The sequence below is a fragment of the Pseudorasbora parva genome, chromosome 1 (assembly GCF_024679245.1).
Source record: "Pseudorasbora parva isolate DD20220531a chromosome 1, ASM2467924v1, whole genome shotgun sequence".
Classification (NCBI taxonomy): domain Eukaryota; kingdom Metazoa; phylum Chordata; class Actinopteri; order Cypriniformes; family Gobionidae; genus Pseudorasbora; species Pseudorasbora parva.
The window spans coordinates 55,836,304-55,855,893 of record NC_090172.1 but is presented as its reverse complement, the minus strand read 5'-3'; the positions used below and the strand labels follow the sequence as shown (position 1 = coordinate 55,855,893).

General features: G+C 36.9%; 2 protein-coding genes across 3 annotated transcripts in view; one reads left to right on the top strand and one right to left on the bottom strand.

Annotated features, from left to right (window-relative positions):
* The window catches only part of focad (focadhesin), an 85,677-nt gene extending 81,749 nt beyond the window's left edge, over nucleotides 1-3,928 (bottom strand). The window contains exons 1-2 of the mRNA XM_067445332.1: nucleotides 3,825-3,928; nucleotides 8-91 (exon numbers count right to left, since the gene is read on the bottom strand). Of these exons, the coding sequence (XP_067301433.1) occupies nucleotides 8-64 (57 nt within the window). The 5' untranslated portion in view covers nucleotides 65-91; nucleotides 3,825-3,928. The remainder of the gene's footprint in view (nucleotides 1-7; nucleotides 92-3,824) is intronic.
* The window catches only part of mllt3 (MLLT3 super elongation complex subunit), an 81,604-nt gene continuing 64,871 nt past the window's right edge, over nucleotides 2,858-19,590 (top strand). The window contains exons 1-2 of one of the 2 annotated variants that reach the window (XM_067445364.1): nucleotides 2,858-2,918; nucleotides 6,002-6,182. In XM_067445364.1, the coding sequence (XP_067301465.1) occupies nucleotides 6,086-6,182 (97 nt within the window). In that variant the 5' untranslated portion in view covers nucleotides 2,858-2,918; nucleotides 6,002-6,085. Of the gene's footprint in view, nucleotides 2,919-5,424; nucleotides 5,574-6,001; nucleotides 6,183-19,590 lie in introns of those variants that run through there. The other variant, XM_067445355.1, reaches the window with a different exon arrangement.

Sequence of the window (19,590 nt, the reverse complement as noted above, 5' to 3'; positions counted from 1 at the left end):
GATTTACCTGAGCTTGAATGAGGGAGCAGGGGAACTCAAACCTTGTCTTCAAAGTTTCAGTCATCTCCAGAAATCATGAATGATGCCCATTCTGAAAACAAACATCATATGAAAAATGTAATTTAGTCACCATAAAAAGGCATCCACAGCCCATAGACATTTTTGGGTGAAACGGGACATTCAATGACCAAAAAATAAAGTATTTGATTTTATCGAATGGGATTTATTTGGAAATTGGAACAATTATCTCTAGATGGCGGTTGGACGGAGAGGAGGTGATAAAAAGGTAAAAGGGACCAATGCGTTAGTTGAAAAGAAAGCAAATTATCACATTAATTAAAAAAAATAGGAAACCAAACATTTCTTCATAATAATACAATTTCCGATGGATAGTGTTCAAGCTCAGGAATATGCATTGGCAACATAAGGGTTAGTCAACGAACGGTTCTTGTGACGTCATTACAGCAGGAAGTGCAGGGGTGTAGTCCAAACCGGCCGTTCGCTGTAGGCTTTGAAAGGGAACTTCTGTTAAATAAAATATCTCGCTTGGCATTAAACTTTGAGCTTTATAATTTTACAGGTATTATTTATGCTCTAACAGCAACATTTCACACTAACTAAAGTTTGAAAGATGGAATCGCGAAGAACGGGACCTTTAATGTTTTTTTAAATAAATTTTGTATGCTCAACAGCTCAACAAACACAGTGAAAAGAGCAACATTGTAAAATATTATTACAAATATTAATAGTTTTCTATGGCAATATATTTTAGAATGTAATTAATTCCTGCGATACAAAGCTGTCTTCAGAGTCGCATGATCCTTCAGAAAACATTCTAATATGATGATTTGCTGCTCAAGAAACTATTCTTATTAAAGGGACAGTTCAAACAAAAAGGAAAATTATGTCATCATTTACTCATCCTCACGTCGTTCCAAACCTGTAGGACTTTTGTTCATCTTTGGAACACAAATGAAGATCTTAATGACAATTTTTCAAACACTGAGTTTCAGTCAATCTCGAGTACCTATAGAGTAGTATTGCATCATTCATATCTACGAAAAGTCTTTGGTTTTATTATATTTATAAAGGAAAGGTAGGCTGTACCGAGTCTTTCCGGAAAAAACAGAGCGGCTGGAGGCGTATCGTGTGGGCGGAGCTAAAGAATGACGAGCGCGCAGCTACTGCACGAGAGCTCCTGAAAGCTGACATCCTCAAGCGTGGAGATGAAAACGTTACTCTAATAAACCATGGGTATCAATCAGATTCAACTAATACAGATGATCCAGAATCAGAACCGGAGGCTGAAATAAATTGAACAGGAGAAACAGCAGCAGCAGGACGTCCGTCTCTGTGGTATGTACTGTATTTAGTGGCCTGTCAACATTTGTGTGTCTTTACTCGCAGTTTATGAGGACATGATTCGGTTTATGGACTATTGTATGCGACTAAACCTCAGCAGTAGCAAGCAAAACGGTTTTGCACATCAGACTAGTGTAACGTTATACATAGAACAACAATGGAGTAACCGTTAGCGCATTTGAATGACGAAGCGCTTTGTGAGAACGCTAGGTTTGTGTTTGGGTGGTTTTACAATAAACAAACTGACACCTATAGTGTTCAGCTAAACAAATGTATTTAAACACACACCATAGATCGCATGCTCCATTGATAAATTAACTTTATACGATCGTGTAGTCCCTCAAACGCTATGCTGACACGTCCCGGGTCATTGGTTAAAATAGAAATTTTCTCACCATTTACAAATAGTTGGAAACATTTGGGATATTGTAAGTACTCAACTGAACAAAATATCACTGGCCAAATATCAAATTTTGGATATTTTACTGCAAAAATACTACATAGTGCACCTTTAACCCCAGCCATATTGATTACTTTTATGATGGATGAATGCGCTTTTTTGGGCTTCAAAAAATAAAATGGTACCGTTCACTCCCATTATAAATCTTGGAATATATATATAAAAAAAAAAGGTCTAACTCTGATTGTGTTTGGCTGAAAGAAGAAAATTATAAACCTAGATGAGTTGAGGGCGAGTAAAGTAATTGATAATTCATTTTTTTGGGTGAACTAACCCTTTAATGACCCCAAACTTTTGAATGGTAGTGTAAAGTAAAACAAACCTTTGACTTTTGACGGAAATTTGGAAGGAACAGAATTTTTTTAATGTGTGGTATCAAACCCCAAATCAACTCATGGAAAATTAAGTCATGGGAGAGTCAGAAGAATCAACCCTCATTTTTTAAAATAAAGTGAACTGACATGCAAAACAAACTGACATCATCTGTTAAAAAAGAAAAAGAGCACAGCTGTGTTTCTTCATCCTCACTCAAACACACACCATCAAACACACACCAAACAGGTGCAACAGCAGAAACCACCTTCAGGGCAATACTATTAGACTGAAATTAGAATAACCCAACACCACTTCAAACTAATGTAATCTAAGGTGAAATTAAATAAAGGCTTGAGACATATAGTCCGCCCTGCATCTAAACTCAGAAGATACAACCATATGACAGATGGCACTGGCAACCACATCAATGGGATGCATTATTCACAAGTGACTTCTGCCAAAGCTTCAATGTCCGTCCAGTTGCGGACCGCCGACTTTTGCGTCTCATATGTTGTCTCATATGGACTCCCGGCGTAGGGTAATGGGATTACCAGCCGTTTATTTGACTGACACTGGCTGATGGCCACTGGAGATTCAGGTTTATGCTACGGCACATGGGAGAAAGAGACAATGCAAGCCCCAAAATGCTGCCCCTCCCCTCCTGGGACTGATATCTGACAAGCGCTGCGTGTGCGTGATGAAATACCTGCTGTGTTTCCATACAGAGTGACAGTTATACTACAGCAGCTCCACTGACAGCGAAGAGACTCGGGCAAATCAGGTAAGATTTGAAATTCATTGATTTTAGTCCATTTATGTCAAAACATGTATACAAGTCGTGTTGTTCAAGTGCTTTTTTACTATAAACGTGGTGTTGTAGATTGTAACTTTGTAATTGGGTGATATTTTGGAGACAAAATCAAGTTTAGGCTTCTTAGTTATGAGCGTTATTTGCATTCAGTAATGACAGATGATAAACAATGCATTGAGAAAATGCCACACACCAAAAAACTCAAACATCATACTTTTTTGTACTTAGAGGTTTGTATATAAATGTCAACAAACTAGTTTGTTTTATCAGATGATTATTAGACACAAGCTTTTGTCAGCAAAGCAGAGAATTAGAAATATTCCAGGGATTTCCAGCTTGTGGCTACTTGTCCAAATGCACAAAAGCTTCAGCTCTGGACTGCTTGCTCTGCACTGCTTGTGTGTCCACTATAATGCATCATTGTTTAAGTGATACTGTGTTTAAGTCACTGGCTAGACTACAATATGTCCGTTTTCAAATGGTACAACAACAATGGACATGTATTGCAGTAACACCACGTACTAAAGTATTTCACCTTAAAGAGCCATGTAAACACCATTTTACATGAATAAAGCAACCATGGTATTACCATGATATCAGAATATGATACCGTAGTAGCCTACCACCACAGTACTTTTTGTAAGGTTATCTAGCTGCGGATAGTAATTTAGTTCCGCATTCGTGCGATAAAATGTTGTTATTGAATTCCAAATATGTATTTAGCAATGGAAGTAACGTTCCTGTGGGTGTATTGCTGTAACACAAGAAAGCCCGCTAACAAGCAGCTGTCAGTTTCACTATTATCCTTCTAGAATTGTGTTAACAATGTTGGCATCACATAAACATGCAGGCTGGTGTGACACAGGATATTCTTACCCAGAGAACTCCTATAATCCAGTGAGCTTCAGATATAACACTTTTGTAACTTTTTCGCGAAACCCTCCAAGCGGCTACATGCTTCTACGGTGCGCGTGGAGGACCAGACATTATAAAAAGCGATACGTAAATATCATTGTAATTATTTATTTCTGCAAAATCATTAGGTACACTATAAGAACTCGCAGATTTACAATCTCCCTCTGATATGTGTTTTTGGACCGTGTGTGTCCTGAATAAAAGTTTTGATAATACTTTTCTTCCCTTAATTTAGTTCTTTATTTAAAAAATAAATAAATATATATCATATTTTTCTTACCTTAATTTAGTTCTTTATTTAAAAATAAATTAATATATATAATACTTACCTTAATTTATGAATTTATTAATATATATATATATATATATATATATATATATATATATATATATATATATATATATATATATATATATATATATATATATATATATATATATATATATATATATATATAAACATTTTTTGTAAATAATTATTTTTAAAATATAGGCTGTGCATAACCTGAATACACATCTCTTACAGAAAGGTGTTTAAACGTGGACTTTTGTTCTAAATTCTATTTATTTTACCAATACATGATAAAGAAAATGTTGTTTGCAGGGATTAAGACAGTAGAATGGACCTAGAGGGACTGTATTATTATATTATATTATATTATATTATATTATATTATATTATATTATATTATATTATATTATATTATATCATATTATATTATATTATATTATATTATATTATATTATATTCATTATATTTATTATAAGAAATTATAATTATTTTATAGTGTATATAATATTATATTGTTTATCATATCATATTGCTGATTATTAAAATATATAGTTGATTATAATATATTGCTGATTATTATAAACTGACTTAAAAGAGGAGTCTTTTCAATCTTGTGAAACTTATAAGAAAGTTGAAAATTGCTTAACTTATTTCGACGAGTTAAAGCAATGTAAAAACATGTGTTGTAATAACTTATTGATCATATAATTTTAACAGTATATATTATATTATATTGTTGATTATACTATATTTCTGATTGGTATATTATATAAATTATATATTATATTATATTAATTATATTACATATACATAATATATATATATACACACACACACACACACACACACACACACACACACACACACACACACACACACACATATATATATATATATATATATATATATATATATATATATATATATATATATATATATAAATGAGTTGAATCTTGTATAACTTATACAAAAGTTGCAACTTGCTTAACTTATTTTGATGAGTTACAGCAATGTTAAAACATAATCACAACATAAATAGTTAAACAGTAGAAAAGCACCATATACGGGCATAGCCTACACACAATATATAAAATATAGATACATCTAACATGCTTTGTAGGTAATAAATACCTGTGTTGTTGAGCACAGAAAGCCTGGTTTTACACGGGTTAATAGTGGCACTTCGCTCGCTCGCGCTGCCATTGGCTCGTCTCGTGCACCGCACCGACTGCGACTCGAGTGCACGCGCTGACACTCACGCGCATGCGTCTCACTTTACTCCTCAGCCTTTGAAAACTCAGAGAGCTCAATTAAAAGACCATGTCCGCCATCGGGCGTCTACAGTCCTCGGTGTCCTTATTTAAACCAAATTCTCCATGAAATAGCATTATCCCGTGGCCTCGACAATGGCCAGTTCGGTGAGTAGGGCTTTACCTGTTATATCGGTGCGGTGTTTTGGGTCGCCAGTGCCTCTGTTCGTTTTCGTCTGGTTTGGAAAGGCGATTAGGCGCAGATGAGGCTTTTCCAGCCATATTTCCATCGGAATACTGAAGTACAGAAGAACTAGTGGAGTCGTGCGTTTCCAGTGTATTAGTGCATGCCTGCAAAAGTGATGCGCGTGAAAGATTTCAAACAAAAGGAGGGCATTCAGTAACAAATATTCAGTGATGTGTTTCTGTCATTTATTCTGGTATGTTAAGGTTAAACCAGAAACTTGTGATTCGACCATTATTTTGCTTCACATTTATGCATCTAGAGTGTTTCTAACACGCACGCGCTCAGATTCTTCCTTTTATACTTAATAATTGGCGACATCATTATAAAAGTGGACATGTGGGTGTTTTAGGGTGCCGTTCAGGTGAAGCTGGAACTCGGTCATCGTGCCCAGGTCCGAAAGAAACCCACCGTGGAAGGTTTTACGCACGACTGGATGGTGTTTGTCCGCGGACCAGAGCACAGCAACATTCAGCATTTTGTGGAGAAAGTCGTGTTTCATCTACACGAAAGTTTCCCGAGACCAAAAAGAGGTACGTGAAGCGGTTTATTATAATATCAGTGTGGATTCTCTTGAATAGAAAGGCTGGAAAGATGTGTGATCCAGACTGAATGCACCTTGATGCATGCAGATCTTGTCTGGTGGTCTACTGGAGCGCTGTAGGGACAAAAAGTGCTAGACATCAGGGATGCATAAATAAGTATTTCTAGCAATAAATAATTTGCATTCGCGTGTGTTTGCTTGGACAATTGTGCAGCTGTTTGCTTGTCTTTTTCTGCTGCCATTGACAACGCGCAGTGCGTGACAACTTCTAAAAACTTTCCGGAAAAATGGGCAACACTCTTAAAAAATAAAGGTTTTATATTGGCATTGATGCTTCCATTTAAAATTTTAACATCCATAGAACATTCCCATTGTCTTTATAGTGGAAACCGTTTTTATTTTATTTATTATTATATATATTTTTTAGATTATTAAAATGTTCTTTGCAGTAAGAAAAACATGGTTATGTTAATATTAATGTTCTAGGGAATTAAAAATCCCATTTGGAGTCTTTGTTTTTAAGAGTGTATAATAAAAACTCAATTGTATCCTTTGTTTACTGGAATTGGACTGGAATTCTCATGGAAATGTAAGGGTTTCTCATCTCAGACAGTGTATCATGTTAGAACATGTTCAGCCTCAGTTTTTTTTTTTTAAAAGAACGTTTTGTTCAAAACTGAATAAAACGCTCTTTCTTGTCGCGTCTTAATGGAAGTGAGACTGGAGAGTGTTGAGAGACCCATGTGTTTAATGTTTGTACCTTTTTTTTTAAATCACATTTATTCCCTAGTCCATTGCCGCCCTCTCCCTCATTTAACTTGAAACATTTCAATGAAGTGGTACACAGGTAACACTAAAAAAAAAAGCCCTGTACACTCTCCCATATTGTGCTGTCTTTGTGGGTCCTGCATGGAAAGTGTTACAACTCTCCCATCTGGTCAGACATGGTATTTCTTGATTTTCAAACATCTGTTAGATGTTCAACATGAGAACTTACTCATTCAGATAATATCATTGTCTTTTTAGTTTATCAAAATGGTTACCTCCAAATTGTTTTCTTATGATTTCTAATCACCTCAAAAGTTTGGTGATCACGTATGAACAGCGTTCCCCGGTTTCCCAACATATACTGTTATAAGACAACACCAGAGAGAGAGAGAGAGAGAGAGAGAGAGAGAGAGAGAGAGAGATTGAAAGCGCCTGGTGGTCTGAAAGGAGGAATGTAGGAGTAGCGGTTGATGAAAGCCTTGGAAGGAATTAATTAAAATATTTTCTGGTTTCCTCCCCTCGCCCAAAGTGTTTAAACTGAGTTTGCTGTGACGGGGTAGATGCTGGAGAAAGTCACTGTCATTGCACTTTATTGAGAACAGCAGATATATTATCTCATTATCTCATAATTTGTAAGCAGGTATATTATGCTGCTGTCACTTTAACTCTTTCCCCACCAGCATTTGAAAAAAATGTTGCCAGCCACCGCCAGGGTTTTGTGAATATCTGAGCATGCTATATATCAAAAGCTCGTCCTGGGTCAACATTTCATCCAGTAACATTAGATAGTCTCAATTCATGATGTTTAATGTTGGTGATCACGTTATTGTAGGGCTGGGAAAAAAATCATTTTGATTTAAAAATCGAGTTGGTAGGTCAAATCGATTCATATTTTCCAAAAAAAACGATTTTTTTTAGATTTTATTTCGCCCCCTCGGCAGTATAGCGCAATACATACATTTTGCATTCGCCAAATCTTCCTTCATGGTTTCCGTAGCACGCTCCTTGCGGCACAGCCCTCTGCCCCTCCCCCGAGGGCAGCGCACGCATACACAAAAAACATGGCAGAACAGCCGGCGAAAGAGAGCAGCTCCTTCCAAAAAAATGCTCTTCGACTTCGGAATCGAATTGTAAATCGAGTTTTTTTTAAAATAAAAAGTAAATAAATCGCAGATTTTTTTTTAGGGGAAAAAATCAGGCAGCCCTACATTATTGTGCACATGCATCTGCTTAGATACAATCGTGTCACATGCTCAAGTGTGTATTAATCAGGAGATTCTTTATGCATAATAGCGCCCCCTAGCGTCTAAAAGTGGAAACAAGATAAATTACGTTTTTGGCGGGGAAGAGCTTTCTCACAAATAACGGAAAATTGCGTGTTTGGCTGGGAAAGAGTTGAGAGCTGGCTCTCGGATGGATTATATTTTTGCACATGCGTTTTCTCTCTCAACTGTTTACGTTCACTGAAAACATAACTGACTGTGTTTACGTGAATACTCACCAAAACCAGCTTTTTTACCTTATGCTATGTGTATTCGGCTGTTTAAGCGCAATAAGCAGTGGAAAAGAACTAAATTATGTGCAATATGCACACTCTCATGGTGAAATTCAAGCCCTGTAACAACAGCAATATTCATCCGGAGCAAATTAAACGAGTGAGTGAGGAGAGGTGGGTGGGGGTGTTATTTTGGTATCGATATGTATTGAAAATCTGTATTTTTGACACCGCTTGCACTTTTATTAAAACAATTTCAGATGCCTTTTTAAAAGACTACAATTGGAAAAATGTATAGGCCTATATTATATATAAAATTCAACCCGCCAAAGTGGCTAGCAGGAGTGAAGCCCGGGTGGCATGCATTCTCGCATGACTGTACTGTTGCTAAATTGTTTTGATTTCACATTTTGAAGCTTTCTAAGACTGTGTTTTATTACTGTGGTGGGAATTGAAGCCACAAAGATTGGAAAATTGCACAGAAGGACTTAAGTTGCTTCTGTGGACAGCTCAAGATGCATGGCTTCAAACGTATGCTAATATTTCCCTCATGCCTGGCGTTATAGGGTTCATACTACGTCCGCCGCCGCAGGTTTGATTTATGCCACGGCGTTGTTGTTTACATAAGATCTGAAGGGGATGTGTGCTTCAGATCAGCTCTCAGGCTGTATGCGTGTGGCGAAATCTCCCCCGCTATATTTATTTTCTCAAAACATTAAAACGGACTGTAAATCTAGGGCCGGCTCTAATTTGGAAACTACTGGAAATCCTGCTCCTGAAGCTCTTCGATGACAAGAGCTACACTAAATGTGGGTTTGCTTGAACTTCTAGCCCCTCTCCCCTTTTCTTTGGCAAATGTCTTCCAGGGGCGGCTGAAAAAAATGCAAAAAGCAGCAGGGGGATACTTAACCTCTAATAAATCCTGCCTTATGACACCAGCCTTTAGAGATCCTACCAAACACCACCTTCGAAGTATACCTAAAATGTTTTTGCGCTGTGATGAATTAGTAGTCTAAGTACTTCCTGAGGTCTGCAGCTTTGTTTATAATGGATCTGACAAAGTGTTTGCTTCAGAACGAACTCGGGGAAGAGGGTTTAAATCACTTAAGTTAATGTAGATAGATGTTAATGACACTTGAAACAGGATTTCCCTTAAAATTTGAATGGCGAATGAATACTTTTGTGTAATTTTACTCTTAAATAGATCACGGCGATGAATAAACACTTTGAATATTTACATTTTCTTCCACGCCCTGAAAACTAGACGTCAGTAAACACCCCATGTGGCCTTCTGCGTACTCGGAAGATAATTCACAACAGGACTCTCCGTGGAGGAGATGGATACAGAAACCTCCTTTCCTAGACTTAGAATTTATGGTGCGCTTGTAAGGTAAACAGTCAGGCTTATTATTTGGGGTCCCGGGAGGCTACGCCACCCCCTTCTCCCCCGCCTCTCCCTCCTCAGGGCTTTGATCAGTGTTAGCCGGTGTCGAGACGAGCCGAGGGGAAGTTAGAGGGAAGCCTTGCGCACAGACGGGCTTGTGTTTGACAGTTTAATACCAACAGTCTCACCATACTGCCCCGAAAGGAACAGCTGCTCACACACTCGCTGAGTTCTCCAAACCCTCTACTAGAGTAAAGAGTTGTGTTGTGTGGCAGTGCGTTCCTCTTCTCTCGCCTTGTTTTGTGTTTGAAGTCTCGGTAGTATTCGATGTTACCCCTTTCACAGCTGTTGTAGATTACACATGTTGCCTCCCTGTCTCTCACAGGGTTAGGTGCTTCTTTGTGTCTTTCTCACAGAATTGCATTTGAAAGAAAGAAAAAAGTCTTCACCTTCCTAGATGTTGCTGGACAAAAAGCCTTTCTTAAGAAAAAGAATATTCTGTCACCATTTATCCTGGTAGTACACATATTAAAGAATACCGAGGTGATAAAAGCACCAAATTTTACATGAAGCTTCTTTAGGACCTAAAGCTGAAATATTGAAATTTAGTGTTAAATCACTTAAAAAAAACAATATTCATGAAAAGTGTTTATTGTTTTTTCCTCTCAAACAAAACTTTCAGGGTAATGTCCTTTTAAGACCACTGAATAAGCTTCCTTTTGTTCATTTGTGCTCAGGCCAGTAGATCTTACAAATTATAAGTGTAAAATAGAGTACCAAGACACCTTAAACCTAAAAAAAACCCTCAATTAGCCCTGTATAACAGGCGGAATTATTAAAAAAGGCAGCAAAAATGTTTAAAGCTGCCATCCGTAACTTGTTGCACTGTTGCGGTTAATAAACAGAACTGCATGCGTCTTGCGGAAGAACATTGCAGCCGGATCTACTTCTCTCTGTTTATGTCTATGGCGAGTCACGCAGGGACTGTGCTCCTCCGCAGTGGCTCCTACCAGACCGTTCTGAAATAGTCCCAATATAAACACTTGTTATAAGTGTACCATAATGATTAAAGGTAAGACAAAAACACGGTTTGGAAAATTGATTTATGTTGTACATTGTCATTTATATAATTTTTGTAAATCTTGAACACAAAAAAAAAGTTACAGGCAGCAGCTTCAAATGTTAAGAGATCTTGGTTTTCTCTTTTATTTTTCTATTCAACTAGGTAATTTAAATAGCTTTCTACTTGGTTTATAGTTTTGTCATTAATTTGATGTTAGGCTGCATCAAATCACATTACATCTTATTTGTGTGTGACAATGCATAACTAGATGTACTTTAAGTCATTTTGGTTTCCTATTGTTGCAGGTCAGAATGTCTTGATTTGTTTGTTCTTTTATGGTTACATAACATTAGTTTCTAAAATTTGAACATGGATCTATGTATTATTTGCCAGAAAGACCTGGGAGAAGTGATGATAAATCTGATGCCTATAGATCATTTCTTGCTAATGTCGAGCAATAGACAAGCCAGACCCACATTAAGATGTTTGATCTGGGAACTCACCATTGACAGGGCTCAATCCGAGGGGCGGGATAAACTTTGTCTTTAAAACTCTCTCTTCACGCGATTGGATAGCGCTACAACCAACGAGAGCAATGAAGGTGAAGCAGAGCTAGTTGATAGATTAAACATTCGCCGTATCCGGTCGGCAAAACTCAGAACACATCTTCCCTTTTTAAGAATGACTTCAGTGCCGTTTTTTGTTCTTTTCTCAGAGAAAAGCTTAACTCCAAATCTTCCAGAGTCGCGGTCAGAGCTGATTCGAAAGACCGCCGTTTGTCAGCTTCTTTGTTTGCAAGTAGCACAGAACTCTGCCTTCATTGTTAAGCCGGCCCACCGACTCTATACACAACGTGATTGGCCTGAATAGAGTTTGGTTTTCCCTGCTCGCAAGTCTATTGAGAGTTGCTAGACTACACTTGCGGCAGATTAGATTTGCTGTCGCTAAGGTGTGTCTAGATTTCTAGGCTAGTCGAGCAATGACTAGTTGAGCAATTTCAGTGTGACTGAAAATCTTCCAACTAAAATCTAATTTGGGAATGATACAACTGCAAGCAATTTTGTTTCACATTCTGCTTCTTGGCACAAATCTTGCCACCTAAAGTTGGAACAATTCAAAGCATATGAAAGTGTCAATGACGATCGTACGGAATGCTGTTGAATCTGGAGGGGGAAAGCCATTGAAACCCCAACGACTGGATGTTGGAAAGTGCTTCTTCTGTGAGGGTGGCATAGATCAAGGTGTTCTCCACGCCCCATTGCGAGTTTTGCGAGTGCGACACATACTAATCAGTCTATTCTAGTTAACCTAAAAACTTTGCTGGGATTTCTCTGTAAATTAAATTGGGAATATAACTAATGCATATGCTATTAATAAATACTGTAGTCTGTCAGAGACTTGATGTGTTAGTTTGTGAAAATACAGTGTCAGACAGGCTACTCAAATATTGATCTTGAATTTGCTAGCCTCTAGTCTTTTTATATGTCTTACACTGTACATTTAATATAATGCCTTGTTTTATGGGTTTCCTTACAAATCTCTTCATAATTTACAGTTGGTGCAAAATGCAGCTGCTCGAGTTATTACAAAAACTTCCATTTCTGAACATATTACTCCTGTTTTACAAAATTTGCAATGACATCCAGTAGGGCTGGGCGATACAATGATAACGATAATTATCACGATATAATTATAAAACGATAGCAAAAGTTCGATAAATTCTCGATATAATGCTTACGCGCTATGCGGAATGCTGCGCATGCGTCTTACACAATAAGTAATGATATTATTGATATACAGTACATAGAGTAAAAAAATGCTGACCACAATTAAGATTTTAATAAATAAATCTACCTTAGTTTTAATAGATTGTTCACCTGTTTGGGAAGTGTTTGTCATGTTTTGACAAAGGATAGTTTAAAACCACAGTTAGCTGTCTGTTTTCTACATATTCACTCAGGAGCAAAAATATGCCTTTAAACTTTAAAAAAATAAAGATTTTACATTTATCGTGATATTTATCGACATCGACAGATATGGAAAATTATATCGTGATCATTTTTTTGGGCCCTATCTCCCAGCCCTAGCGTCCAGTTAAATTTCATGTAAAACACTTAAAACCCTTCATAGCTTCTTGATTTTCTTCACACCTTCCCGTACTCTAAGATTAGCTTCTGCACTTACATTTGTTCTTTAACGCACTCAGACAACTTGTTTAGGCGGGCTTTTATGTGATTTTAATGTTGTTATCGTCTGTTGCTGTATTGTCTTTATTGATTTGTGGATTTTGGTATCCTTGAGTGTCGTAAAAGGCACCTATAAATAAAATGTATAATAATAATAATAATCAAAATTGAATAGCGCCGTAAAGGATTGCAAAAAGTGCTAATATATTTCACCATGTCCATATTAAAAATTTGATGTGTTTTGGCCAGAAATACCAACATATTCACTTTATCTTGTTTTAATAATTTGCGGATTGGAGTAACTACGCTATCCCCCTTATGTGCACCCTATTGGAATGTGCGGATGAGTCATTAGTTGGGTTAGTAAAATAACACAATTATAGTTTTTAGGTAGAAGATAGTATTTATGCTAAAAGATATAGTGTCTTGATGATATCGTCCATCGCAATGTTTTTCTGTAAACATCATCAACTGGCCATTTAGGGGACATCACCCAACCCTACTTTAGTTATGTAAAAGTTCATAAACATAAATAAACATAATTTTAACTTAATTAGAAGTTTCATTTGATTCATTTTAAGACTTTATCTTGTGCAGGTACTTGAAAATCGCTGTTTGTTTTTTTAAAAGCGTATTTTATTGATAATGATTTTCTTCTAATGACATGTTACAAAGTTTTTTTCTGAGGACTCCAATAGGCCAAAATTACACTATAGATCCTAAGGAAACACTGCAAAATTTGGTGCTTTTATCAACTCGGTAACGGTATTTTCACTATGACACTGGACTCACTATTTCATTTTTTTAAAAATGTTTTATTCCTAACCATAGACGTAATTGACTTTCATTGTACAGTCATTTAAATATCATCTTTTGTGTGAAGAGCAAAAGTCTTACTCGTTTGAAGTGACATGAGGATGAGTAAGTGATGACAGAATTTAAAACTATCCCTTTTAAGCTCTTTTTGATGGTGCGTTTTGGATGTTTCCCAATTTCAGAAATCACGGCTACCTGGACATTTAAACAAAGGTGAAAAGTGTGAAGGGGGGGCTGGGATAAAGGAGCGAGCAGCCATGATTAGCAGGCATGCTGTGTAGCCTTGGAAACCTGATATTTTGTGCTAGTGCACACAGCAAATTACTGAGGGATAAAAACCTGGTGTTGGGCATCTAGTGATAAAATCTGGTGTTAATTTACAAATATTATATGCTTTATCACTTGTTTAGTGTTAAAGCACAGTGTTTCCTTTGGGTGATAAAGCACAGTGTTTCATTTGGGTGTTAACAATCAACATCTGCGCATGTGCAGAGCATTTTAAATTTCCCAGCTCATCCTTCGGTCTCTCCATCTTTATGGATTTCCCTGCACACACAACGGTTACAAGGACAAGGTATAGTATAGTATTATTATCTTATCAACTTGTGATTTATTAATGAGCTTGTATAATGAGTAACGTAGCCGATGTGGATGACTTAACTCTTAGCGTTTTTTTTTTTTACCTCAGTTTAAATTTAGCGCGCTTTTGATCCGCCATTCAGTTTAACATAACTGAATAACCCCCACTAACACACTAAATTCGTTAATGGAGGACGAGATTTACGTAAGTGACTTAATTTCGTTGTATTAATTTTGTAATAATGTAGCAGCATTAACATTATGTGTCATTTTAACTCACTGGACTTGGATAGTTATTTCTTCTCATTTGGCATAACGTTAAGTATCTTTAGGGCTTCCAACCTTTATAAGACCGTTTATATCTTTCACCCCGTAACTACGAGTTAATTCTGGTGTTTTGAAATGTCATTCAAATGAGAAAGCAGACGTTAATCGAATGAATTAAATGCTCTTAATTTTTTTTTTCTTGTGTGACGCCGGGGCTCGATCCCTGGCCGAGCACCCACGGATAGCACGGTCCATCATTGTCGGCGCTGCGCATACTGATCGGCCTGCAACATTTTGCGAGTGAAATGCTCTGTGTTCTAGCAATCTTCTCGTTGTACTTTGAACATACGCCGACCATTCTGTACAGCGCTCCAAAATGTCGAAAACATCGTAGGACACGCTTTTCTTCATGAACTGCTTCAGTCATATAGAAACTCAAGATCGAGTACGAGTGTGCAATGTCGTGGAATGTATAAGCCAAAACTCATTTTGGTGTGCATATGATACGCTGTTTTTTGCGTGCATATGATACGCAATTTATGGCGTATTATACATACGAACCCCCCACCCCACTACCCTAAACCTACCCAAGAGAGCGTGTCATATATACGCCATAAAGTGCATATCATATGCACGCCGAAATGAGTTTTGGCGTATACATTCCACGACATTGCACACTCATACTATTTGACATTTTTCGTCTTATTTTGTATTAGTTGAGCAGACATGCATTAGTGCCCTTCCATGCGCGATTTTTTCTGTACAACTTAGTTCTAGCCTTTTCTAGTTGTAGTATTGTAAATCTGTAACAGTAGTGCTTATGTTTTGAATATAACATTTTCTTGCTATGTGTTGGTATAAAGATAACCTGAAGTAAAACACAAAGTGACCTGATTATTTTGAGTCTTTTAGTTTGCTTTCTGCTTTGGAGGATTTTTGTTTCATGGAATATTGTTTATTATTGCAGAAGGAAACCACTTAAGGCCACAATCTATGTATGCCCTTGGCATTATTACTCTACAAACCTAAACGATCCTGAAAGGAAGACAGGCTATGTAAGTATCTCTGCTTGTTGATTGAAGATGTTTGAAACTTTATATCTTAGATTTTTTTAATGTGTTTGTTTTAACCAAATTTGTCTCTTTAACAGGAACGATACTATGTGTTTGGATCATTTTGAGGAGCGCTATCAACGCCAAGATCATGGGATCGATGAATTGGGAAAGCAAGAACTGACAAAATGTAAAAATGCGTACATTGAATGCAATGTAAGTGTCTTTGGATAAAATCATCTGCCAAATGTAAATGTATTAATTTATAAAGGAATAGTATTTTTTATCAGAATGAATTACAAACCAGACAGTTTTTTTAACATTAAGGTTGATTTAATATATACAATGTTGAATTTTTGTATTTTCAATTAAAACATTACTTGAGGAATGTTTCTTTGTTTAATCTTGTTTGAAACGCAGTAGAGATTTATCATGGTAAGATGTTATAGCATTGGAGTATAACAAGAAATTGTTTTATTCAATTGTATGTGTGACAACAATGGCTTTACTGTAGCGATTCCCGGCGAAAGCAAGAACTGACAAAAATGTTTTTTTTTTTATTTATTAAAAATGGTATTGAATGCAGTGTAAGTCGCATTGGATAAAAGTGTCTGCCAAATGTAATGGAATTGATATATTACAATTTCAATAAATATTCAAATAAATTTGTAGTCACTTGATTTTTTTGGGGAAAAAATAAAATAATATATATAAATTGTTTTAAATTTCATTCACAGTGCCATTTTAGTATTTAAGTATTTACATTAAATAAACATTAAATACACTGGGTGTGTGAGATTAATCACCATAAAGTGTTAAATGTACACTTATGAGTAATACATTTCTCAACACCTTGAGTGACTAAAAAGAAACACTAACACAGTGTTTGTATAACGAACACTTTCGTCAGTGTTGTTTTAACACTAGCAAAGACGGACCTGTATGTTCACCCGGAAAGTGATAATTTTAACACCCGTGGTGATAAATCTCCCAACATGTTTTTTGCTGTGCAGGAATAGGGGGGCAACAAACCCAAATAATTGGAGTGGAACATGGACGTTCTTTCACCTGCACCCATCTATGCCAGTTATACTCCCAAAAATATATATATCTGGCTTTTGGTTCATGGCAATTCGCTATACGTGGAAATACAATGGTCTTTCTAGTCCTTTCGCCAGAGACACAAACATTGGCTGATAAGCTTTCATCAATTAGGCATCCCATTAAGATAAACAGCTGCCTACACTATATGTTATCATCAGCAGAAAGTGTGTGATGTATTTTTGTATTTACTGGATTTATTTAGCCTAAGTAAGTATATAAAAGAGGGAATGTAAAAAAAAGATTGTATCATCCTTACATCAGTGAACCATGTCACTATGTCTCTAAATTTGACAATACACTTGAGCCCAATTGCTGGAAGAGCTTAAAATAACATTATCCTTCTGTTTTTCTGCAGCAGCCCCATACAGCTTCATCTATGTTCTCTGGTGTTATATGGAGACAATAGTTTTTCAGTCTCTGTGATATGAACACAGAGGTGGCTTTCTTGAGGGAAAATTCATTGTTGTCAGACTAGTAAAGGATGCGCCTCTGGTAATTGACAAAAACATCATAAACACTTCATGTTTTTGAATTCTTTACACTTTCCAAGTCATTTTTTTCCTTAGCAAAATAAATATCTTAAAAAAATCTTAGTTTCTGCATGTTCTAATGGTGATGTTTCAAGTCATTAAACATGTTTGTGTTTCCTGACTTCGATGACGCATATCTTCAGCACAGTTGTAATGCAGGTTACAATATTAATAAAATTAAATGTTTGTCTCTCATCTTCAGTGAACATTAAGCCCGCCTTGTTTGATCTGACATTGACGAGTGCTGTTAGACCCCTGAGGCAGATCAGCCTAAAATGTCTGCGATCCTGTCAGCAACAACAAGCCCATATCTTGATATCATTTTATTGAAAAAATTATATTATCGTTTTATCGTCCAGTCGGTTGCTATTAGGTTGTAAGAGACTGCATAACGAAGATGGTCCACTCATAAATATATCAGTGAGAGAAATGTAATACTCAGTAGTGTGCAACAATCAATCAATCAATCAACTTTATTTATAAAGCGCTTTTACAATCACGATTGTGTCAAAGCAGCTTCACTGTCAAACAGGATAATATTGCAACAAAATTAGATTTGGCTGTACAGTCATTCTGGAGAAAACTGTGATGTTATCAGCTTATTTTCATTTATCATATAGCTACAATGTTGGCATATCAGTATTATAGTTTATAGAATTAAATAAAACCTAATTCATAAATTTTATTTGTATAATTAGTTGAATAACAACAGTGCCAGTCCTCTTTTTCAGCTGTTTTTTAGGGTGACCACAGACCTAAAAAAGGGAGTTTTGTACCGCGTCCTGCAAGACGGAAGCAATATCCTGCATTTCATTGAAGTGCATACATACATGCACGCATACGTAGTACATACACGCATACATACAGTGGGTACGGAAAGTATTCAGACCCCCTTACATTTTTAACTCTGTTATATAGCAGCCATATATAAAATCATTTAAGCTTAAATCATTTAAGTTAATTTTCTTCTCATTAATGTACACACAGCACCCCATATTGACAGATAAACACAGAATTGTTGACATTTTTGCAGATTTATTAAAAAAAGAAAAACTGAAATATCACCTGGTCCTAAGTATTCAGACCCTGTGCTCAGTAGTAGAAGCACCCTGTTGTTTTTCAAACTTGCATTTGGGGATCCTCTGCCTTTCCTCATTGCAGACCCTCTCCAGTTCTGTCAGGTTGGATGGTAAACGTTGGTGGACAGCCATTTTCAGGTCTCTCCAGAGATGCTCAATTGGGTTTAAGTCAGAGCTCTGGTTGGGCCATTCAAGAACAGTCACAGAGTTGTTGTGAAGCCACTCCTTCGTTATTTTAGCTGTGTGCTTAGGGTCATTATCTTGTTGGAAGGTGAACCGTCGGCCAAGTCTGAGGTCTTGAACACTCTGGAGAAGGTTTTCATCCAGGATATCCTGTACTTGACCGCATTCATCTTTCTCTCGATTGCAACTAGTTGTTCTCTCCCTGCAGCTAAAAAACACCCCCACAGCATGATGCTGCCACCACCATGATTCACTGTATTGGAAAAGTGATATTTTTCTCCACACATACCGCTTAGAATTAAGGCCAAAAAGTTCTATCTTGGTCTCATCAGACCAGAGAATCTTATTTCTCACCATCTTGGAGTCCTTCAGGTATTTTTTTTTAAACAAACTTTCACGTGTCTTGCACGGAGGAGATGCTTCCGTCAAGCCAATCTGCCATAAAGCCCCGACTGGTGGAGGGCTGCAGTGATGGTTGACTTTCTACAACTTTCTCCCATCTCCTGACTGTATCTCTGGAGCTCACCCACAGTGATCTTTGGGTTCTTTTTACCTCTCTCACCAAGGCTCTTCTCCCCCCTGATAGCTCAGTTTGCCCGGATGGCCAGCTCCAAGAAGGGTTCTGGTCGTCCCAAATGTCTTCCATTTAAGGATTATGGAGGCCACTGTGCTCTTAGGAACCTTAAGTGCAGCAGAAATTTTTCTGTAACCTCGGCCAGATCTGTGCCTTACCACAATTCTGTCTCTAAGCTCTTCAGGCAGTTCCTTTGACATAATGATTCTCATTTGCTCTGACATGTACTGTGAGCTGTAAGGTCTTATATAGACAGGTGTGTGGCTTTCCTCATCAAGTCCAATCAGTATAATCAAACACAGCTGGACTCAAATGAA